The sequence below is a fragment of the Plasmopara halstedii genome (genome assembly GCF_900000015.1).
Source record: "Plasmopara halstedii genome assembly, contig: Scaffold_1561, whole genome shotgun sequence".
NCBI classification, from domain to species: Eukaryota; Oomycota; class Peronosporomycetes; order Peronosporales; family Peronosporaceae; genus Plasmopara; species Plasmopara halstedii.
In genome coordinates this window covers 320759-345310 of record NW_020188473.1, presented here as the reverse complement: position 1 = coordinate 345310, position 24552 = coordinate 320759, and the positions used below count along the sequence as shown (strand labels likewise).

Sequence of the window (24552 nt, the reverse complement as noted above, 5' to 3'; positions counted from 1 at the left end):
TACTTAATGCATCTGTCTGCCCATCAGTCACTAAATGGCATTTTGATTTGGTGTCGAGCAATTCGGGCAACGGATGCCACGAAACTGAAGTGATTCATGCGCGAGCACTCACGGCGATCTATTTATGATCATATAGCACCGGAAGAAAAAAATTAATTTCATACGTTCCTCATTAGAAGGCAAAGCATATTAATCCTTGCTGTCCCAGATGCTTCAAATATCTCTATGCAATTGCGATGAGCGTTCGCTTATCACCCTCGAGATTATTCACCACTCCAGTAGAAAAGATTTGCTGTTTCGCAAGCAAATCAGCGACGTAGTCAAGTTGATCAAGTCACAATCTGATTTACCTTCTTGCTCAGTTTCCGTCGATAACACCTATCCAGTGGTCAGTCGTATAATAAGGCCGATTCTATTGCAAGTCCATGCGTCATCGCTCCCAATCAGACTGGCATTTAATTTTGAAAGTTAAATCATGGGCCAACGCATTCGTTTCAAAACAGTTCTCGTCATTATTACTGGACCGCTAAATGTCATACCAATTACACAATTTTCGCAAGGATGCCCACAGCTACGATTATGTTATTGTACTCGTTGATCGTCTCTTCAAAATGGCTCATCTAGCGATATTGAAACAGTCAACGGCAGCCGAACGTGGCTGGACTACCAGAAATTATGCATTGAATTAGGTATCACTATATTAACTAGGAGAACCTAAGGTTTTAGACATTGGCGGCTCTGCCGCAACTAAAACAATTGAATACAGTTTCAATTTAAACGGAAGAGCGTCTTCACCTTTGTTAAGAATTTAAGTTCTCTTGGGGGTAGCGGATTGCGATCCGCTACCTCGTGCTGGTTCTTGTAAAGAATGTAAGGTCGGTGACATAAGCTAGCTTCCTCTAAACAAAGAGCTACGGCAGCCCCGCTGCACTTGGTAGCACTAGTCAATCTACGCCTGAGTCGTTACGACTGACCCTCTATGAGGATAGAGCAATACCCTTATTTGCCCCAAGGCATGCAGAACGGGCTGAATTAGCTGATGTCCCTGCTTGGCCCTGAGGGCGTGGAACACCTTGTGTCGCAAGGACCCAAAGCGATAAACGCGTGCCTAGAGGCGTTCTAAAGCCATCATAAATGCTCTGTCTGAACACCAACAGCAGAAGCTGTCGGCGTCGACTGCGTCCATGACGCCACCGACGACGACGGATGACTTTTCCTGACTCAGGCCGCTCATGGTGAGCGTTATGACCTTCGATGGTAAGGATGGACAAAATCTCCTGCTCTGGGTGAGAGAGGCCGAGATGGAGATGGCATCCGCCATACTCCAGATCGAGTAATAGCGCGTGGCGCTAGCCATCGCCGAGCTCGGGGGCCGAGCGCGAGAATGGGCTCTGACGAGCGAAGCTTTGGTTGATATGGCGGTCTTTTTTTAATAGGAGGTGAAGCGTCAGCTTTTGCGAGTGTTTTCGCCGCCTCAACGGCAAATAGCGTGCGATCGCATTTCCATGCCACCCAATAGGGCAAGAGGAAATTGGTGGACATTGTCCAAGTGTCGAGAACTCTCATTGTCGGGATGGCATCCGATCCTCTCCCCGAGGTAGTCACATTAACCGTCTTTATGGAGGGCCTCCGCACTGGCGTGGTCAGAATGGAAGTCATCCATGTACATCCGTCCTCTCTTGAAGAAGCGGTGAATGTGGTACTAAATGCCGAATTCAACTCCAAGGCGGCACGACTTGGTTGGAATGCACACCATCAGAGCTCTTCGAGCGGGCCTGAGACAATGGATTTCAGCTATGCTGAGAAAGAGGGAAAGCTCCGAGCTGCCGGGCAGCGTTTAACACCCGACCGTGTTTCGTCTGCGGATACACCGGTCACCGTCAGACAGGTTGTCTTCTACGTAAGGCGCGTAAAGGTTCATCGAACCGACGTTTCGCTTCTACCCAGTCCAGTTTGTCGCGGAACACGACAAAATCCAGAAGGCGCGGGGCATCCTACTGGGGGGGAACTGAGTTGTGTTGAAGCTTATCAAGGTAGTGGGCAGCAGGACCCAGCCCCAAAGAGCTGTGTGCTCTTGAACACGGAACGTATATGCAAGCCAAGCTTGCTGGTCGTAGAAGCAACCGTGAAGGGTCTTGAGAAGCCACGAAAATCCTAATCGATTCAGGAGCGTCGAACAATTATGCTTGACGCTCCACGATCGAAGTAAGTCAGCTGTATGCCCGAGGCGCTGGACTTGTGACACTGTTCCAAGAGTTCCTGTGGAGCCTTGATGTTATTAGCAACATCCGACAAAGAGCTGCGATTTCCCCAGTCTTCGTCCAGTGGATAATGTGCAACTCCACGCGCATCAAAAGGACCTTGCCCAAGATGCCTCGGACCTCGTCCGACCATGCCACTATTGACATGCAGCAACTGCTTCAAAACGTGAGCAGTGCTCAGTGGGTTGCGTGTTACTCCACGTTCAGCGTGCTCAGACGCTTGTCCAATACACCTTCGGCGTTCGACAGTTCGGATACTCCGATATCCAGCACATTGATCGTCCCGGTCCAGTGCCCGCTCCAATAGCGCTTCTGCTTCCTAGCAGAGGTGGGTTCATGACGCACCAAAGCTCCACCAGGAGACGTGCGATCGCGCCCAGATCTTTGACCTCCAATCAATCCATGACGCATGGTATTCCGACCATGCCATACCAAGTATAAGGTCGTACCATACAGCCAAGTCTAAGACTAAGCAGCATTACACGCTATCGAAATCAAGAAACTTGACACCGTGGGCCGATGGAGCAGGGAGTAGGGACACTGGACGACGCCGAGTGCGTGTTTCCACTGGTCTCGATGAATGGAGAGGAGACAGCGAGGCCGTATGATATCTGCAAGACACTGGGCGTCGTCCTGACCCAGGGTGTGTCTACCGTAGACGATAGTGCACACCTATATACCCTTGTCAACGGTTTGACGTGAGAGGAAGACGGCGACGTCATCCTCGAGGCTATTCCCGCGGTGGATACTCTTCTTGAGCTGGACGAGATGTCCTTCGAAGACCTTGAAGGCACGTAATTTAGCCGCGGTGGTCACTTTAAGACCGAACGAGGAGATTAGCTCGTCGTCGCTTCTGGATGAAACTGTCTTGGAGGACACTAAGAGGATACTGAACGCACGAAGTGGATCGTCGATCCTGAGGGATTTTCGCTTTGATTAAAAAATTTAAACCGTCGTCTCCAAAGACCCGCCGTCGGTCCTACCTCCGGATCGAGGTGTGCGTCATGGGATCGACTTGGTTCCGGGTCCCAAGTATTGCGTAACACGCCGATACCCTACCCAAGGAGCAGTGTAGCGTCATTGACGCCTTTTTTTCGTGCGAAGCACGAGGTAGAAATGGTGCGTGAGAGCAAGTCTCCCCGTTCGACGCCCACGTTTTGTGTCGGAAAGCTGGACGGCAAGTGGTGTATCTCACGCTTACAAAAAGCTTAGCGCTGCTACCATTCCGGCATGGACGCCGATTTTTAGGGAGGATGTTCTCCAGAACAACATGGCTGGATGAAAAAGTACAGTGCACACGATTCGGTCGATGGGTATTACAAAATGCTCATGAGAGCAAGTTCTGTTCCGCTGATAGCGGTGAGTACTCCGAGCGGTATGTTCTGGAAGTGGCTGGTGATGCCCCAAGGGCTGTCAAATTTGCCAGTAACATCTAATCGTCTTGTAATGAGTTCTTCAGGTACCACTGGGCGTATGCACAGGCATACTTCGATGACATTCTCGTCCAAAGTCGTGCAGAGCACGGAAGGGCGGATGAAGAGAACCACATCGTCCATTCAAGTGCGGTGCTCGAGTGCATGCGCACGAATAATCTGTGTGCATATGCAGACAAGCGCATCTTCGGCGCCAAAGAAATCCCCTTTCTAGGGTGCTTCATCGGGAAGCGTGGCCTGCGAGCGGATCCCGCTAAGGTCAAGGCCATTATGGACTGGCCGGTTCCAGAGAACCAAAAGAACTTGCGCGAATGACATGGCCTCGCTAACTACTTGCACAAGTATAGCGCAAATCATGCGAAAATGGCACGGCCATTGTCGAATCTCCTTAAGATAGAAGTGGAATGGTGTTGGGACACCGAGCATCGGGAGGCTTTTGACAGGGTCAAGCCTGCCGTCTTCATGCAATCGGGTGATCTAGTTCGAATTTCGCCAGTTTAAGGCTGCGGAGAGGAACTACCGAGTCCACGACAAGAAATTACTTGCGATGAAGTATACACTTGTCAAGTTCAGGGGCTCACCTGCTTGGCTCAAAGCCGTTTGTGATCCACACAGATCATGTGTCGTTATGCACTGCACTGCGACTCAGTCGCCTCACCTTTCGCAGAGGATGGCCAGGTGTCTCTCATTCTTTGCAGAATATAACTTTGAGGTGAAGTAAAAGCCAGGAAAGCAGAATGCTTTGACTGATGCGCTGTCACGACGGTGACGTTGTCAGTGACGGATTTGATCCGCGCCGCATACGCGGGTGATGGTATGTGTATAGCGCTGCTACAGACTCTCGGGGGGCAAGGAGTTTATAAACTCGGACAAGAAATTGTCGGCGTGATTGCGCACACGGTTACACCGATATTCAATATAACGCCTTGCGATATTACTGCACTGATTCGACGAATACAACACGGATTGTGGTTCCTCACGATGAGATTTTGACAAACTATATCCTCTATGAGACCCACGACACCCCACTCAGTGGTCATCTCGGTTCTATCTCTTTGAGTCGCCACTACTGGTGGTCCATGCTATACAAATGGACGAGCACCTATGTGCGCACGTGTGATACGAGTCAAAGGGTGAAACCTTATCCGGATGCGGCAGCGCCGCTGAACAATTTGCCGGTATCCTCCGGGTATTAGCAGTCCATGACTTTGGACTTTGCGTTTGGCCTACTGAAGGACTCGGTGGGCAACACTGGGGTCGTGGTCTTCGTCGACCGTTTGAGCAAGATGACTCATCTTGCGGCAGTTTCGGACACCATCGACGATGTTGGCACAGCGATGCTGTTTGTGGATCGTGTCTTCCAACAACATGGACTCTCGGAGTCAATCGTTTCTGACGGAGCCCCACGCTTCACTGGGAAGTTTTGGTCGAGAATCCTCACGGTGCTGGGCACCAAGTTGATAATGTCAACAGCGGACCATCCACGGACAGATGGTCAAAATAAGCATGTGAATCGCGTTGAAGAGGACCTCTTTTGCAGCGATTGCGCTGAGACTTCAAGGTGCTGGAGCGCCATGCTGCCACTCGTAGAGTTTGCTCTGAACAATGCAGTGCATTTGTCTACCGGCTACTCGCCGTTTTATGCGAACGAACTCGTTCATTTTCTTGTCCCACTGATGCCGCCAATCCATCGTTCAGGGCTTGCTGGGGAGGAATAGCTAACCGGCTAGCCGATGTTAGCCCTCTCACTGTTGTAAAGAATTTGCTGACTTCCTGTCTGCCAGACTGAGTGTCTAACGACACGTTCGCGATGCGATGGCTTAAATTCAAAACGTGCATAAGGAATATGCAGACGGAAGAGGTGGAGGAAATGTTAGAATTTTTGAGGTCGGAGACCTGGTTTCATTAAGTGCTAAAGCAATTTTTACCCATGCAATTCCTGCTGCCTTTAAGACAAAGCTCCGTCCACGGTTTATCGGACCTTTCAAGGTTGTAGCCAAGCGGGGCCTTGCGTGTATGCTAAACCTTCCGAAACGGATGCGCACCTACTTGGTGTTTTATGTGGGCTTGCTCAAGCCGTACAGGGATCCGGCGCAAGTCATAGCGGAAGGGTTGGCGCCGGAGCGGCGCCCATATGTGCCCGTCTACCCAGAAGCTGGACCAGCAACTGGTTTTGAGCATGAAATGCACCGATCGCCATCTTCAACGGTACCAAGCACGTCACCGTCACATTAGTGGCGCATTCGTCTGCTCGACGGCTAGGAGCCGCTCCGACAGAGCGCGATAGTCCTCAAGGTGAGACAGCCAGTGCACAACGTGCTTTAAGCTCTCTAGACCTTCCACACAGTGGTATGCGAGTCCAGCATGACACTCAGCGGAGTCCCGATCGCGACGGACCTCCCCCTCAAGGACTCGGAAAGCATCGCGAGTCACCGGACAACAATCGACCAAGTCGTCGTCGTCCGCCGCCGACTCTTCTCGACGAGAATGGTGGTATCCACTATCACGTGAAACGTCTTGTAGATCGACGTCGTCGCCAGGGCCAAACCCAGTATCTTGCGAAGTGGCGGGGACCTTTCGTCCGCGAGAACTCGTTGGAGTTTGAGGTGCCGCTTTGGCAAGACTGCCCAGACGTCGTGGACGCTTATGTTCAGAGGGTTCATGCCGTTCCGCGTCGTCGTAAGCCCCGCTCTTCTCGGCAATAGCCAGGGAAGCCAAAGGGTCATGAGCTGAGCTCAAACTATGACCTTGAGTTGCTGCGGTCCTGTGTGAGAGACCACAGAGCTCGTGGGAGTGCGAGGGATCAACCCATACATCGCAGGGCTGGCAAACTCAAATCGAAGATGGCGTTCCACACGCGCGTCCACCTCCCTGTGGCACAACTGTAAGCTGACAGCGATGAAAGTTTCCGGTGCCGCTGCACCCGTCACTTAAATCGCTCTTCATCATCTGCAGCGATCAGCCAGGGGCGAGCACCAAAGGTAGCGTCGGCATCGCGGGTACAGGAGCGCCTCATCTTTGAGCTCGAAGTTGAGTGCAGTACGTATCTATCTGAATTTCTCGAGGTACCAAGAAGCGAGCTCGGAGTTTGCAAGCTCAGCTTGTGTAGTGGTCGGGGGTTTGACCACGTAGATGCCCAAGATCGAGTGATCGCGTCCTTCGCTTCGGCAGCGGGATCCGCCGAGCGGAAGTCGTATTCCACACGAGGATCAAGGACCGACCGTGGATGCGCGTGCATGAGAGCCGTCCTGCGGGCAGCATTCAGCTGCTGCTTCTGTGCCTCGTCGAGTTAACTGGTAATGAAACCATGTCCCCCGGAAGTCGAGACTTCGGGGAACGGACACGGCGTCCGTAAGGCTCGAGCAGGGCTCACGTCACGCCGCTGGAGCACCTCGGCCTCTTCTTCTTATCCTGAGAATGGAGTATCCGACTCGTAGTCGACTTCTTCCTAATTCTCGACGAGGTAATCCCTCGCCCGTGGCGAGCGCGGTGCGTTGTCCGAAGTTGCACCGCGTGCAGGGACGAAGAAGGGCTCTGCCCGCGGGCGTGTTCTCAAAACTAGCGAGGCTGTGTGTCTTTCGTGTCCTCGACACAGAGACTATTGAGCAGAAAAATGAAAGAAGGTCCAGGTGATGTTGTGGTGTCTAGACACGCGAGCCTCGTTTGAGGCGAGTTAAATGTGAATTGTATGTGTTTACTATTGATGGGGGAGAGAGGAACGGGGTTTTACGTGCCCCGGTACGAAGGGTGTGTATCACACAAGTTCACGCAACGGTGTGGGTTAAACAATATGGTGTGGCTACACTCAAACAAGAAGTCAGTACGCGGCTGGAACAGCCAGTAGCTTTGCATTTAATTAGGTTTTGCTATATTGATAGGAAAACCTATAGATTTAGATATAGGCGGCTTTGCCGCATATAAAACCGACAAATAAAGATAACATTTGAAACGGAAAAGTTAACTGGCCTTGGGTTGAGATTGTCGTTATCCTTAAAGTAAGCGGATTGCAATCCGCTAAACCCGTACTGGTTCTAAGTATATAACGAAGGTTGCCGACCTTAACTAAGCTCCCTCTAAGCGAATGAGATGCGGCAGCCCCCTGCAATTTTCCTTAATATATTATAACGTTCTTTGCTAAATTTGCTCGACACCAAACCCAAACGTCGACAATTTCCATCCAGAGTCGGATGGGCGCCGGGTCAATGTCTTCCTCAAAACGTTTTGCGTAGCAATGCCACGTCTTTCAGTATGTGGGTCAATTTCTTGTTAAATTTACGAAGAACAATCTAGTGCATGTGTCCTCAAGCTTGATTCAATTTTAAGTAGACGTTAAACGCTATCCGTGTGTGCTCTCACCGCGATTGATGGCTTCTGGAGGTCAAAATTAAATTAGGAAGTACCTATGCCGATGCGAGGTGAATCAACTTCAACACGCAGCCAAATAATGCCCATTTCCCTCGGAATGATACAGCAGATGACTCGCTCTTTCAACAAAAATCATGGATCTTGACGTTGACTCCAACATAACCGATGAAAGCTGCAGATTCACATTTATCAATCCAGTTACATGATGTATCGATTGATCAAAATACAATCAATGTGCTATCCACTACAATATTTTCTTCTTTGAAGTCGCCGAAGGCATCAGAGTTGAAATTGATGCAGTGCCAAACTTACTAATGATGTTGCCAATTGAAGATGAACCGATTGGAGCACTCATAAAAAACGTCTTAGTATCGTTCGTTTAATTCGTGAAGTGCTGAAACGGTAGATCAGTTAGGATGTGTCCGCTGAGTACATGTTCTATTGGCGAGGACTTTTGTCATTATCGCGATCGAGAAAGTATACTACCGTACCTACTTCATATAGTGGAAAACAACTTTTCGGTCCTAACCACTCGCTCTCAATTTACTTCCAATGATGCACCAACTACGATTCTGGTACTTTCCCATCCCGCGCTACTTCCATGTTCATGCAACCTCAACTTTTGGTAGCAGAGTTGGTATTACTTACGTCATCAACATCTTTTTTGTATACGCCAGCAGATCTAGCGCAAGTAGAAGCAACCCATGGCCGAGATGAGCATTATGTCTTTAATGACCAGCTCAAGTTGACATATCCTGCTTGACCTGGCACGCGATGGTTTATCAAGGGCTCACGCATCATCATACTCGTGGAGTATTGAGCATAAATTTTGAAGCTTACGAAATCTAAAGATGAAAAGTGGAGCCGCCCATGCTTTTTCGATTTCTAAAGCTGCAGTTGACGTAATTGCGACAGAGGTAATTGACAATTGACAGCGATTGAAGGGAAAAAGGCACATCCTTTTCAACTTAAAAATGCGTAAGTCAAATCAAAAGCCAGAATTCTTGCCAAGGTTTACGGTTTCTAAATCAAAATCTGAAGAGATTTCTTACAGACCAATGTCACTTTATTCCCGTTTTTTTAAAGCGAGACTAAAATAGAAAAGCACGATACAATCATTTAGAGTGCTGTTGAAAAGCTCATTACACGCTGCAGAAAGTCTCAGCTAAGCGAGAATAATCTAACATCACCTTTTCAATGAGTTATCCCCCCTACAATAATGATAGAGCTGTAAAAACGAAGCCTATAGAATTGGTGGAATTTGTTTAACAGCAACAATCTCAGATATCTGTCAGCTGGATCAGCTCGAAGGCTTCGGAATACCTGTTCGCAGCATCACAAATCGAATTGTCGATTTGAAAGAATCTCATTTCAAATCTACACCTGTTTGTAGCTCCTCAATTTGGTAGCTTCTTTGTGTTAGATTCAACACCAGAAATTTGAATTTATCGAACATTCTCGATAGCCATAACAAACATTCGAAGCAATCGTGGAGCTGTCTCGTCTCATACGCTGATGTCCCACCCTTCAAAAATCCACATCGTCGTGACATCGGAACCGCTCATTATGATAACTTCAATCCTACAAATCGAAAGCGTGTGGTCATGGTGCCATTTCTATATATCAACATCGAAGTAATCATTCTGTATTTCTACGAGCATCAAAATCTCGCGTGCGGCGATGGGTTGGGAATACAAAAAAGATGTAGATGACGTGAATATTATCTTCCTCTGCGTTATTTTTTTTCACTATGGGATAGATAGCATGTGATGTGAACGGCGCGAATACCGTAGTGGTTACGGCCGAACAGTTGTTGTCCACAATCTAGAGAAGAAATGTGCGTCATGAAAATCGCTTGACAATCTATTTCAAGGGCTCAGGTATTCTTCAGGAGCACCTTCCCAGGCTGAATGGCACCAAATTTCGAGACAGAGACTCCAACATCCTTTTGTTTGTCACGGTCTCATTGACGTTTCTCAAAGATGTACGAGCTTACCACAAATCACAACTGCGCTCATTCATTGAGTTTGATCATAGGAGGAGAATTTTCCGGTCAGCGTGTTAGAAAAGCTGTCGTTGATTGTATACCTCTCTTTTTCGCGATGCTGGATGCTGGCAGAGCAATTGCTTATACAGCCCAGTCAAATTAGCAGGTCCATCAATCTCACATCCTTCTTGGTTGTGATCCTTTGTTGAAAAAGTGACAGTAGATCAATGAATAGCAATTAAGCTGGCTCTTACTGCGCTGTATGATGGCACACTTCTTTACCTTGCCCTAAATCATGTGTCTTTGCCGACTTTTTTTTTTCACGCTGTGATTATGGCTTTTCGATAAGAGCGTCATCATTCAAATTGATAGTGGACACATTGCATGTTGGACCAAAAAAGGCACGAGTACTTTTCTTACCACCAAATTCATCAACATTGAAAAATAACGAAGGTAGCCACGCGCTATATCTTGCGCTCAACGCATGCTACGCGTGCACAAACAAAGTTAGGAAGAAGGTTCTAAGATGCTTAAAGGTCAAATGTTCCGTGATTATGGTTCGTATATGGCGAAATGTCCAGTCACCCTCATTATATTGTCCTGTCTTTAACAGCTTAGCCGTCAGATTCAATGAAAAGCACAAGTCTAGAGGCACGTCCGTAAAATGCTGTCATACTTTACCAAGAGCTCCGATGGCTTTTGTTGTACATAATATTACGAATACATGTAGCTAAAGTGGCGCAAATCCACTCGGTGCAATGGGCTTTCCATGTAATTGATTTTTTGCTGTATATAGAATATGTCCATTAATTCGAGTTGGTGAAAAAGTGCAGGCCATTCGTAAGCGAATTAAAAAAAGAAATCCGTCAGGTTCCGATCAGTTATACAATACGATTATGACGGTGCGAAACTTGTAGTTTTGATCACCGACTATCACACATTTTTCAATCTTCGGTCTTGAAAGAGGACAAACGACGTATGGTGCTTTCAAGTCTTTTCGTAGTGATGTTCGCACTTTGGACGGCAATGGTGTCACCTGTTGTAGCACTTTTCTCAATGTTTTCACGAATATTCACTCATCGTCGGGTAAGTCATCGAGCTAAAGCGTTTGAAAAATGCAAAGACTATAAAAAGACAAGAAGTGATTGTCCACTAGACCGTGCTTCATGGTTCTCGCGATTTTCTTACCATTGGATCTCGCCTTTCATTGCGTTGGGAAAGAAACGCCGATTTGAGATCGAAGATGTCCCAGATCTTTCTTTGCGTGATACTACATCTGTCGCTGCTGCGAGGTTTGACGAGGAGCTACTAAAAGAATTTCATCACTATCGTCCATCCTTTCTACAGGTTGCTCGGCGATTATACGGAGCTGACGTCGTGATTTTTGCTCTTTGGTCAACAGCCAATAAGGCGATTGGACTCGCTAGTCCATTGTTGCTCAAATTTTTTTTAGATTGGGCCGACTCATCGAGGCCGTCATTATATACGGGTTATTGTCTCGCAGCGGCAATGATAGCAAGGTCAGTCATCTCCACCTTGTCGGCAACACAATACGAATTAGCATGGAAGCGATTCGATCTACGAGTACGAGCTGGACTTGTGTCCGCTATCTATGCTCGAACTCTTCAGTTGTCGGGACGAGAAAAACGCGACGCAGGAGGTCTAGGTCGCATCACAAACCTCATTTCAGTTGATGTAAATTGCATTGTTGGCATGCCTAGTACTTTATTCGACATGATTCTTATCCCAGTCGAGATTATCGTTGCTCTCGTTCTACTAAGCAAAGCTGTCTCGGTTGCTTCCATTGCAGGTGTCGCAGTGCTAGTAATAATGGTCCCACTCATTTCATATTTAGGACGTCAGATTAAGCGTGCCACGACCGATATGATGCACTTTCGCGACGAACGCGTAGGTCTCACGGCTGAAACCCTTCATGCAATTCGAACGCTAAAATTACTTGGATGGGTATCCATGCGACTCAAAGCGATTAACCGATGTCGGAAGCGCGAAATGGACAGACTTCAAGTACGCAAGTATTTGGATGCCTTTTGTGTCTTCTTTTGGGCATCCACACCAGTGATTGTTCAGGTCGCCGTCTTTGTCGCTGCAGTCTTCTCGGGACGCAATATTTCGGCTGCCGATGCGTTCACAGCAATTGCATTGCTAGACCGACTGATTTACCCTATGAATTATCTCCCATGGATTATCAATAGTTTTCTTGAAGCGAGAGTATCAGCGTTACGAATCCGCGCATTTCTTTTTGATCGAGAAGACGCACAGTCGAGCTTCAAGGATCAAGAACCTTCGTCTTATCGCAGCTTACAAAGCACTGACATTCTGACGATATGTGATTCAGCCTTTAGATGGGATTGCACAAGAGAGAAGGCAAGTGACGATGACAGTACAGACACGGACGAGACGCTTTTATTGATCGACGATTCGCCTGCACAATCCGCTAGCTCTCAATTTGTCCTACACATTAACAACCTGCATATACGACCTGGTTCAACATATGTAGTGTGTGGACCGGTCGGTGCTGGCAAATCTTCACTTTTGCTGGCACTTCTTGGAGAGATGCCCAATGAGTCGGCCACTACTTTTGCTCAGCAAAGATATTTACGTTTTTCCTATTCTCCGCAGACTCCATGGCTCTTTCGTGGAAGTGTCCAGCAAAACATTACAATGTGCAACGAAGACGATGAAGGGCTTGAACAAGCTGGAAAAAGTATCGATCATGCCCGATATGAGCGAGTTTTACGTGCTTGTGAACTTGACGTTGACTTGTGTAGGATGAAACGACCATTTGACGTTGCAGAGAATGGCAGTAACTTCAGTGGCGGCCAACGCGCTCGACTGAATCTTGCACGCGCGTTATACCAACGTGCAGACATTTACCTTTTGGATGACCCATTTAGCGGATTGGACGTTACGACTGCAAGCAAAGTGGTCGCAAACTGTTTCAAGCCGAAGTCTAGTATCTTTCCCGATGATGCTGCGGTCGTTGTTGTGACCCACTCGCTTCATCTTTTGCCTCTATTTCCAGCTAATACCCAAATCGTTGTCATGGATGATGGTCGAATTTTCGAGCAAGGTACTTATCACACTTTGAAAGCGAAAGAACCTCCTGGTCGCTTCATGAAGTTGCAACGCAGCACCTTGAATAATACAGACACAATACAATTAGACGAGGTAGTGGAAGCAGTAGACGATCGGACGGAAGCTGCAGTAAATTCAGAATCGAAGGCCGAATGTCAATCAGTCTCTGGTGACGAATTGGAACACCGAGAATCGGGTGCAGTGAGTTGGCACGTCTGGAAAGCTTACGCAATGGACGTCGGCACGGCCCTTTCGATCAGTATCTTTCTAACTGTCGTGGCAATGCAGCTTTCTCGAAATTCATTAGACTACTGGATTGCAGTGTACACTAATGACCAGCATTCTATCACCCCGCAAGGCTTCGCATGGATTTTGTTGTCCATTGCAGGAGCAAATGTCATTGCCGTCTTGTTCCGCTCTTTCCTTTTTGCCTATGGTGGTCTGCGCGCAGCTCGAGCCACGTACAAAAAATTGGTCCACAGCGTATTTGCAGCTCCACTTCAATTCTTCGAACGCACACCCACCGGTCGTGTGCTTAATCGATTAAGTGGCGACACGTTTACAGTTGATGAGTGGCTATCGTTTATGCTGAATATCTTCCTTCGTGATGCATCGGAATTGGTGGGCTCACTTGCCATTCTCTTTTACGGAAACCATTTGGTGGTTGTACTGCTCATACCTCTCAGCTTCATTTATTATTACTTGCAGCGTGACTATCGTCCAAGTTCTCGTCACCTCGGAAGACTGGGTGCCGCTACCCATTCGCCACTTCTAACCATGTTTACCGACACGTTGGAAGGACTTCCTGTGATCCGTGCTGCCAGGAAACAACAGCAGTATATCGATGAATATAGAGTGCGACTGAATCGTAGTCAGCGTGTCGCGTTTCTGAATTCAATGACCAGTGCGTGGTTTGGATTGCGTTTGGATCTATTGGGAGTGTGCATTACCTCATTTGTTGCTTTGTTCGCCGTGGCCAGCTACAATTTGACTGGCAACGTAAACCCAGGAATTCTCGGTCTTACACTAACGCACGCGCTCCCAATTGTGGGAAAGTTGAATGCGCTTCTGAATGGTTTCATCGACTCGGAACGTCAAATGATTGCGGTTGAGCGTGTCAAGGAATATACGGATTTGGAGTCGGAGGAAGGTCCAGTTGATACAGCGGACCTCACCAAAAGTATCGGGATGTGGCCTACAGCCGGTCACATTGCAATTAATGAGCTTAGTGTGTTGTATGGTCCAACTACTCAACGCACTGATAAACTCGATGGTCCTGAATGCATAGAAGTCTCAACCCTGGCTCTGAAGAGCATTAGTTGTGATATTCCTGCGGGTCAGAAGATTGGAATCTGTGGCCGTACAGGTGCTGGCAAGTCGACTTTGCTTAACGCTCTCTTTCGAGCTGTCCCATGGCGACAAAGTGGCTGCATCACGATCGACGATGTGCCATTGGATTCTCTGAGCCTTGAAGAACTGCGGTCACGTTTAACATATATACCTCAAGACGTAGTGCTTTTCTCGGGAACGGTGCGGTCAAATCTTGATCCAAGTGGAGTGCTAGATGACGAGCGACTTTGGACAGCACTGCGCAAGTGTGGCGAGATAGCGAAAGTGGTTGCCAAGCTTAACTGCGGTTTGGATTCTGTTGTCAACGGAGAAGAAGCGACAATGTTTAGTCAAGGACAAGCTCAACTTCTTTGCATAGCTCGAGCTTTATTGCGTCCATCGCAAGTCTTGTGTATTGATGAAGCCACAGCGTCGATTGATCATGAGACGGAGCAAGCAATTTCACAGGTGCGTTGATGTATTTGTGCAGCATTGTTGAATGTTTATTTTAACTTTTAGTTTTTTCATAACGTAGGCTATTGCTTCCGAGTTTGCATCGTCCACTATACTCACAGTAGCTCACCGTATCCAAACTATCATGCATTGCGACCGCGTACTGGTACTGGACAATGGCCAAATTGCTGAAAGCGGCAATCCAAAAGAGTTGTTGATGAACTCGCAGTCGCTATTTTATCGGTTGGCAAAGTCGTCTACAAGCGACACTGCGGTGCTCTAATATCATATTTACATACAATACGTTTTCAAACACCAATTTTACAATTGTTAATTAATAAGCAACATACAATTCGAATGTCAATAAAAGAGATGGCCAGAAAAAATTTAAGCGAGCCAAAGTGTTTCTCCATGAGAAGTACAAGTAAGTTGACTACGATATCAATTCCCTGGTTTAGATTTGCCCAAACTTAGAGCCTGACGATTTTACATATTAGAGCCAACAATGCGCATAGCCTCAAAACATCAGCAATCATCAATAATGCAACAGTATGATAGTTGGGTATGCAAGACTAGCATGAAAAATGAAAAATAGACGAAACGACTTACTGCTAAGCAAAATGCCAGCAGCGACCTGGTACTTTTCTCTTGAGGACACAATGTCGTCTCCATTCATATCGTTGAGCTAGAGACACTAGAGCGTAATCGTTTTCGTACTTTAACAGTAGTAACACGAAAGCAACCATGCTCTATCTCCAAAGTGCAATACAAGCTTCCAAAGTAGGGATCCCATTTGACATTTGCACATAAATGTATCGAACGTGCATCCTGTTATTGCACGTTTTGGTTGGAGGATTGGCCCTACGAATTTTAAGTACAATAGTATTTAATTCCCTTACTTTTGAGATCAGCACCATTTTCAACCATTTTGCTTGAAGGTTGGTTGTGTAGTGTATATAAGTGCATTTAGTGTAGATCATAAGGAGGACGTAGGAAAGCGTTGGCTCGGCCGATCGACATATTTGACATGCCTGATTGCATTTTACGGAGCGAAGTCGACCATAATGTAATATTCGGCATTAAGGATAAAGATAGGTCTGTATGTCGGCAAAGGTACATTGCCAATCTACCCAATGTTGATACAAGGGAGGTCTCGAGAGGCAATGAACTTTTGTGCTAATCCCTTACACATTTGATCAAATGCATGGAAGTCAGTGAGCACAAGTGTATGAGGTTCAGGTTGCACTTTACTTGTAAATATTGATATATAACCGAGTATCGGAATTTACAGAGATGATTAAACTTCATAAAGGAGGTTCCGTGGTGGACATGAGCTGTGAGTAAATCTCGACAGTTTCGGAAACGCTTACATTAGGTGTAAGACTAATTTGTATTATTTCTTTATGTACGTACTATTGATATAGCAACGCTTACCAGACACCCAGTTATGAAGGAAGCTTTGGACCCCACAACGGTAGGAGCCTTCAATCTATGTGCGTTTATAAACGCAGCCCCATGATTTAAAGCTTCCTTGTGGATAGTGTACGGTAACCCCGTTACATTTAATTGCACTTGTAGTAAATTGCATGTCTGAGGCGTGAAAGTACTGTAATCCTTGAGAATGAAACATGAAATGTTCGATTACTTGCCTCCAGGATAGCTTGACCAGGAAAGTAAGCTACTCAGTGAGGGCGTCTCGAACGGTTAGCCCGTAAAAAACGAAAATGTAAGCTAGGCTACGAACGAAAGACAATATCGCTTTAAAAGGTCTCTATCATCTTAATACCATCACTATAGCTTGATGTCATAATTCGTAATCTCGTGGTTGAATTATTGACACAAAAACGGGTCAAGTAACATCCCATTACACCTTTTTGCTTGCTACGACTTTTCTTTACCAACAGACTCATCAACACACCCCAAGGCATGAATTAAGAGAATTAAGATCAATTCGAAAGACTGCTTTTGCCAACAATATTTTGGTGGCTGTCTGCCTCAGCATCCACTTGTTACCTACTATCCGGTAATTTGAAAAGCTATAGGCGAGCCGACATCAGTTGAAAATCTTCTAAAAATACTGTGGGTAATCCGCTTATACTGATACAGATAACATTGCAATGCTAAAATTGAGAAGGAATCCATCTTGTCAGCTAAAGGAGTCATGAATGCTTCAACAACAGCTGGATGCTCCTTATTAGTCCAATATATATCCAATTGGCCGATGATGAGTCGCTGCGCGATGGGAGAGTGAGGAATTAGCAAGTACGGAATTACATAATCCACTAGCGAGACCTTTCCAAAATATCCCGAATCTAAAAGCTGTTTTAATCCATACGTGTCCATCGTTCCGTCACTTCTTTTTTCAGCAGTGAGATCACAATAATATATGTATGCTGGCAGCTTATCTTCGAGGTGCTCGAAACGAAATGGACCCTTTCCCAGCACATATTTTCGTATACAACCAGCATTCGAGAGCTTTAAATCTCTTTGAGGCAGGAATTGTTTCCAACGCTCGAGAGGAACAATCCTATTCAATTTGGGTTTGTCGAGAGCAATCACGGTCCGTATAGAAGCAAATACTTTCGCCTCCATCACGTAAAGAGGTAGCCATGATGCGGTTTGGTCTAGTTGAGGACCAAAACTTTTAAAGAGGCCAAAGTAATCAACAAGCAATTTGATATTTTCTTGCTCTAGTATTCCGTGTTTCCCCTTGAGATATTGCTCGACAGAAGCTACCGAGACCTTTAGCTGCCACATCTTGACCATGAAACGATCGCGAAGTTGATTTCCTATCTTTCTGATCAGATCAATATTGCTGTTCATCCCACGCGTGAAAATATGCACCAGTTCATTTTGAAAACCAGTGTTCACGCATAAATCAACAATCTCTACTATTTCAGGCAAGTCGTTGTTACTACCAGTCGCGCCAGAATTTACTTCATAAAACGAGTTCGTTTCAGGTTTAGCCATTATAGAGGCAGCCTTTTCCGTGATCAGATTGTGTAATGTTCCATGCAACACATATTTGAGTTGACCTTGAAGTATTGTATCACTCTTTGACGTACTTGCCATCACATTCAAAGTGCTGGGCTGAACATGAATTTGTCTCGCAGCATCTATCGTACTGATTTCCACCAATAGAGCCTCGTTTACTATATCGTGCATCGTTTGAGACGGCATATTTCTCGCGATTCCCATAGGGAATGCACTCAATCGCATTCTTTCATCGCCCTCTTCGACCTTTTCTGTTGGCTCCTTCACTGCCAGCAATGCGTTCGTTTCCATGCCACCCACCTCCTGCATTGGATGAGGATCAGCTTGGACGGACGAATTCACCAAATTTAATGCTGAGTCAACTAGAGCGCGATTTGCGATGAAGCTAACAAGGAGAATGACGTTCATCGCCACTACGCAGCTTTTTGTTTGCTCTTAACAGATGTATGATGATGTTAGGTTTGGATACACATATTGAGTATGTACCATATTGGTGAATATGGATATATATTCAAACACACTGACAAAAAAATTTCGTACTAGCAGATTCAAGTATTAGTACCGGACCCAAGCACAAAAATCCAGACAAATAGCGTCGCAAATTGAATATAAATCCAGAAATTTACTAATGATGTTAGATACCTCCGACACAAGTTCGCTACAGCGAGTTTGGGTTAATAATAAATGGTAGACGTTTGGCCTGAAAACGTAATTCCTTAGGATATGAAAAGGAATAAATTTAAACTGCTGAAATGAGGCAGTTCGAATTATGTCTTAGGAACTGCTTCCTATTCTTCAATCACAACTTCAATTCTGATCAAGAGACTCATATAGAACGTTCGTATATATTCAATTGACCAGCCCATGTGTCTCACGGGCCTCTCCTCTTGCACTATTTAGATGTTGTTGCGTTCACGAAATAACGCACCTTTCAAGAAAGGGGCAGGTCGCACAAGATTGTGCGACCGTACATGGGTGTATATTACACAAGTTAGTGTGATATCACTACACCGTAACAAGTGGATTACCAGTAGTAATACATATTACTATAGTAATTAAATCTTAATATATGAGTTAGGTTTGAATATATTAATTAGGAAAACCGAGGGTTTTAGATATTGGCGGCTCTGCCGCAACTAAAACAATCAAATACAATTTTGATTTTGGACAAGAATGTTCGTTTGCCTTGGTTAAGATTTTTAGTACTTAGAAGCTGCGAATTGCGATCCGCTACACTTGTACTGGTTCTTGGGAAGAATGCAAGGCCGGTGACCTTAGCTTAGCTTCCTCTAAGCAAAGAGCTACGGCAGCCCCTGCACTTGGTAGCACTCGTAGTCAATATACGTCTGAGTCGTTTACGACTGATCCTCGGTGAGAATGTATATGGATAAGACGACAATATCCTTCGCATTTTCCTGTGATATACCACTTTATTGCCAAAAAAGTGTACGACAGGTATAATTGAAGAGTATGCCTTGTTTGCATTAGCTACTTGTACTTACCCATCCCTGTCTGCAACTCCAGTTAAAAGCTGTCGTTACCGAAAGACTTCCAGCTCGATTATATGTCGCATTCTCAGGGCCCTTTTGTCACGCAATAAGATGAGCTGTTCAACTCAACAGCACATCGGGGCATTGCTTAACAGAGTTTTTTTAAATGAATTTGTGGAAAGAGAGTGGATATCTAGTAGTTCAGAAGGTTGCATGGATTGTACGCGAGCTCGGGAAGTTGGAGCATACAAGCTGTAAACGCTTCATCGGACTGTTCTACACCGGTACATCTCTGTAGATTGTAAGAAGGATGCAATCAAGAGATAAATCGTGCACATGCAGTAGCTCATACATTCCATTCAAGCTCCGTTTAAGTAGTTGTGAGTTGCCGAAAGAGTAAAGTTTCCCCCATATGGATCTGTATGTGGTATTGACATCTTAATAGTCATCAAACGATGAGCTTGTAAGAAGGCCCCACAACTCAAGAATATACGATACTTTCGGAGAAACTTTGAGCTCGATCGTACGCTCTCCGCACAAACTTCGCAATTATAGTGAACAAACAATGTCATATTAAAATGGGCACTTTATCTATGAAGGCTGTCTAGGTTCACGGCAATGTCGTTGCACTTAAATAACATGTCCTTGCTTACGACCGAGTCTTGATAATAATGTATTCTGTGTAAGGATAAAAACAATCTGTTCGCCTACTTTCTTCGTGTGAAAATCAAGCTTGATTAGCTTCTGCCTAGTCCAGAGGGTATCGTAAAATTGGCGGCTAAAGGGCCGAAAGCGTAATCACTAGCGTGAAGAAAATCACCAGCTACATAATGCGCTGCTATTACACTTGCAGTAATGTCTAACCCATGCGACAATTGAAATTGAACTGGCTTTAGAAGCAGGTCGCTCACATTAAGTGCCAAACCCTTCGAGGTCAGGCACGGCTTAAAAGAAGGTACCAATCTAAATCTCTTATCAAGAGAGATAAGATCGCCATGACGTTGGTTACTCTCCAAACCGGAGCTACAGAGCGTCGCGATAGTAAGCTTCACGCTTGAAGGCCGAGCCCGAGAATGAGCGTTCATATGTGGTACCGTAGTACGGGATATGCTGGATCGACAGAGGTCGCGAGTACACACACAGCTCAACCAGGCATACCATATGCGATCGAAATACTTATCTAATCATCAAGGAAAGCGATAATAAGAGGGCTATGTCCAGGAGCTGAGAGCTCATATAGACGGGTTGTTGGCGAAAATTGCTCGATGGCAGCAAATGTATTCATCTTCACGAAGGGTCTACGTGCAAATGCGGCTCAATCCAGTACTTTACGTGTCCACCAAACCTCTTTGAGAATACGGTGAGTTTAGCTTTTATTTTTTAAAGTATAGCTTTCGAGGCGAAAGCTCCTGAAAGAGTTCGAGTGGTGGATGCTTTGAGTGTGACGACGACGATAAACCTCACCGAAGCTGCGGAGGAGCCAAATCCTCTCAGTTGCTGATCATAACCGTGGTATGTCATCTGTAGTATTTCAGGCATGTACACCTTGCGTGTCCCCTTTCTCTTTTGACTGAGTCCGACAGACCCGCGAGAAAATGTCGAGTATGAGTAATTGCAGATTTATCTACTGGTTAAGAACTTCTTCGTTTTTTGCCCCCTCGAGAACAGTGAGACTCAGCCCTTAGCGGGCAAATCCCTTTATGATAGGTAGAGCTCAATAGCTTAAAGCGTCGACTCGACCTAGCCCTGATTCAAATTTCAGTCTCAGCCAGGTATGGCATAGTCGAAATGCTTTGAGTCATGACTCGACCAGTTGTTAAATACTTTAAGCGTCATGTGAGTCATAAACCTACTTCTGCTAGGTAGGAGAAGCGCTCTCAAAGCAAGCTTTGGCGACGAAAAAGATTGATAGAATTGATAATCGAAGACGTCACCAAACTCCCCGAGCTGGGCTCTAGGGGGTAGCAAAACGATAGTAGAGATTGTATACCGCGGTCTCCGTAGTGTATCTCTGCTAAGACTGAATTTAGCGATGAAATACCACGGCCGCCAGACTGGATCCTAGCAGTACATTTGGATACGCTGGGTTAGAATATGATTACGAACTACACCTCTTTTTAGGAGTCGTGTAAGCCATATGTAGCACGTGCTGTAGGGTTTTATTCATTACACTCTAACCCCTCTCTACCCGGCCCGGGGGTGGAACCCTGGACCTCCCGGTTCTGAAGTGAGCAGCGAACCACTGCACCACAGGATCGGTAATACGCTGGGTTAGAGTAAACGCGACATACTGTCGCGGTCTGACTTGATACGAGCAAGATCCCGACTCCGGACTTTGCAACCTAAATTTTAATGCAACAATTATACTAAAATTGCGCAGAATCAAATGCAAAGAATAGCACATAACAAGTGGACCATAATGACAATCATTAGTTTTCGTCGAAGTTTAAACCTTACGTGGCAATATACTGTCCCTTTATCTTTGTCGGATCCTATGCCGGAACCACTCGAGCATGCAAGATGATCTAATTATTTTTTGCTCAAATTGCATGCCGAGAATGAATGCGTTTATCAATCTGGTGAAAAAGCAACCGAATGCTAGATGTAGTACGACTGCCATCGCTATTGGAGGCTGTAATGTCGACGCCAGGACTCACCTGCCATTCGCTTTTGCTTTCGCGGACTCAAGAGATTGGACACTTTTTGTCTAAATTATCGAAACACTTGCACATCCGACCAAAACTTCTCTACAAATTTCGCCACTACAAGAACAGCCAGAATATCTATATAAATTCGTCAGTAACGAGCTTTCATGAATATATAATCTGATCATGTATTGTTTTACTGTTCCAGTGCATCCCTGTTTAAAGAAATTGCGGTACAACTGGTCAATTTACACAATATGTGTAGGGCTCCCTGCATTCCTTATGCTCGTCCAACCAAACGCGAATCGCAAGCAGACAAAAACGAAAGAATGGTGGTTCTGGATTGCTGATGGCGACAAGTGTGTAGGGTTGTTTCTTCTTCGTCTCATTTAGTACCTCCTTAAGCATTCGCTCAGAAGTCTTGAGTCACTTTGAAATGTCTAATCTTCGCTTTGACTATAGATGAAAAAATGTATATGCACTTTCGAATTTACAGATTTATAGTGTCAGATACATGTCAAGGTGGAACAACTTTGTTTCTACCTCGAATCAAATACATCGGTTTTTAATGCTGACATTCATTCGACTTGCCCTCTTTGAGCCACCTATTGTGTGAGAAATGCTGGTAATAGACATTGTTTATGTAAAAGGGTGAGGAAATACTTTGCTGCTGCTACAGGGAATGCCATTAAGTCATCAGACAGTCGGGTCAATTTAAAGACATATTCACGAGCAACAAATCATATTTGATAATCATTATAAATAAAGAGCAGACTAAATCTGAAGAAAAGGATCTCAGGATTGTATAGGCTTGGATTATTTTATCAAATTTTCAACGCATAAATTGATTGCAGCATTTTTCTCCTTTTGCTGAAATGGAGTTTTTTCGCCGGTTGGGGGAGCGCCACGAGGCGCTTAAACTGAAAATTCATAGCACTAGAATCCCGCTATCCAAAAATGGGCAACGCATCATGGGGGTCGTGTACTTTACAACTCCTATTGTCGGTGGCTATTACATCATGAAGTGGGCAGAAGGACGTGCTAACGCTAACTTCCAGCGCGAGGTCAGCATAGTGTGGCGTTAATTTTCAAGCACAAATTGTTAGAGTTTATATATGTTTATTTTAGGAAATTGAGATTCGGCGAGCAGCAGGTAACAATGCAAGAAACGTAGCTCAGCAGAATCAGCAGCTCAAGAAACAACTGCAGCAAATGCAACAGTAACAAACCCGGAGTTTGAAGTGCAAGTCCGGTTATGTTGACAGCCTAGTCCTTACATTATAATCACATTGCGAATGATATAGAATTGATAAAAAAATATTGTGTTGGTAGCTGTCAATTATCAATTTGCTTACTAAATCAATAACTTTCTACACCATCTCTTTGAGGCTGGACCTTTTCCATTCGAGCTTTAAGGTTAATCAAAAACGTTAACAAAATTGTCAGTAATCACCAAATGAGATTGTCTTTAAATCAAGCGCGTAACGATAAAAAAACTTTTTAACGAACTAGCAGTTTTAAACGAAGACATTTGGTTGCTGATATCATACTAAAATGTTTACTCAGAGTATTAAACAATGTCTCCATTGAAAATAAAACGAACAGAGCAAATTCTGTAGTGGGGTACTAGGTAGATCGAGATTTATCCTCAGCCGAAAGCTGTCGCTCGTTTTTCATTTATGCAGCATAAAGACGTTGTAGCTTTTCCATCAAACAACGAATGTGGTATACGGCTGTGTTTGTGGCCCCACTATCGTTTCCTAGCACACCAAATACTTATACGAACATGCTACAGCAAAGTGTAAAAGCCTGCTGTAAAAGATTTCTTCGATGTACTAACCCGACTGAAACACGCCTTAGTAAAGTCAAAATGCACAAGAGATAGTCTTTTTTGGCCAGAAAAGAGCTGTTAAGGAGTATCTTTTGATGATTTACTGGCGAATTAAACAAATCGATCGAAAAAAAATTGTTTGAGAGTAGGAGTTTGAAAATCCGGACATTATTAGTAGAAGTGCCAGCCCCATTATGTCGCTCCCAAGTAGAAGTGCCAGCCCCATTATGTCGCTCCAAAGAAAAATATAGCTTTCAGCCGATTCATCAGCCGAAAAGACGTTAAATTATGTGTATAGCGGCTAACGAGTCTTTTGCCGCTTTCTCAGTATAAAAGCTGTGTGCAATTCTTTGGCTCACTAGTGACAATCTTGAGAGCTTCAAGAATACATAAGTTTAGCATTTAGAGCTCAAATGTGGAATAAGTGGCCGCTTAATCACAACTTGACATTCGGGTGCTCAGCGCAGCAGCGTTCTGCCGATTCATGAAGTTCCATTACGACTGCAGAGCTACAAAAGCACGGCATCTTTGTCTGTATCTGGACTAACGCACTATATATTTTTTGAAAAAAAATTCAAGCATTGGCTTGACCAAGAATGCTTTAAACGAGGCGATCACAAAGGAATGTGAGCTTATCTCTTCAAATCTCGTTCAAATGAGATAGATGT

The 24552-nt window shown here is 45.3% G+C and overlaps 4 protein-coding genes across 4 annotated transcripts; 2 read left to right on the top strand and 2 right to left on the bottom strand.

Annotated features, from left to right (window-relative positions):
* Positions 1-223: 223 nt before the first annotated feature.
* Positions 224-620, bottom strand: PHALS_01480 (uncharacterized protein; the record flags this gene model as incomplete). The annotated part of the gene is made up of 3 exons (XM_024715877.1): positions 224-292; positions 351-378; positions 547-620. The coding sequence occupies 3 exons, from the start codon at positions 618-620 to the stop codon at positions 224-226; spliced, it is 171 nt and encodes a 56-aa protein (XP_024581532.1).
* Positions 621-11024: 10404 nt separating this feature from the next.
* Positions 11025-15207, top strand: PHALS_01479 (atp-binding cassette superfamily; the record flags this gene model as incomplete). The annotated part of the gene is made up of 2 exons (XM_024715876.1): positions 11025-14939; positions 15007-15207. The coding sequence occupies 2 exons, from the start codon at positions 11025-11027 to the stop codon at positions 15205-15207; spliced, it is 4116 nt and encodes a 1371-aa protein (XP_024581531.1).
* Positions 15208-16940: 1733 nt separating this feature from the next.
* PHALS_01478 (uncharacterized protein) lies at positions 16941-18326 on the bottom strand (the record flags this gene model as incomplete). Its single annotated transcript, XM_024715875.1, has 1 exon — positions 16941-18326. One exon carries the CDS (start codon positions 18324-18326, stop codon positions 16941-16943), a length of 1386 nt encoding a protein of 461 aa, XP_024581530.1.
* Positions 18327-22928: 4602 nt separating this feature from the next.
* On the top strand, positions 22929-23277 carry PHALS_01477 (uncharacterized protein; the record flags this gene model as incomplete). The annotated part of the gene is made up of 2 exons (XM_024715874.1): positions 22929-23117; positions 23182-23277. The coding sequence occupies 2 exons, from the start codon at positions 22929-22931 to the stop codon at positions 23275-23277; spliced, it is 285 nt and encodes a 94-aa protein (XP_024581529.1).
* Positions 23278-24552: the final 1275 nt, after the last annotated feature.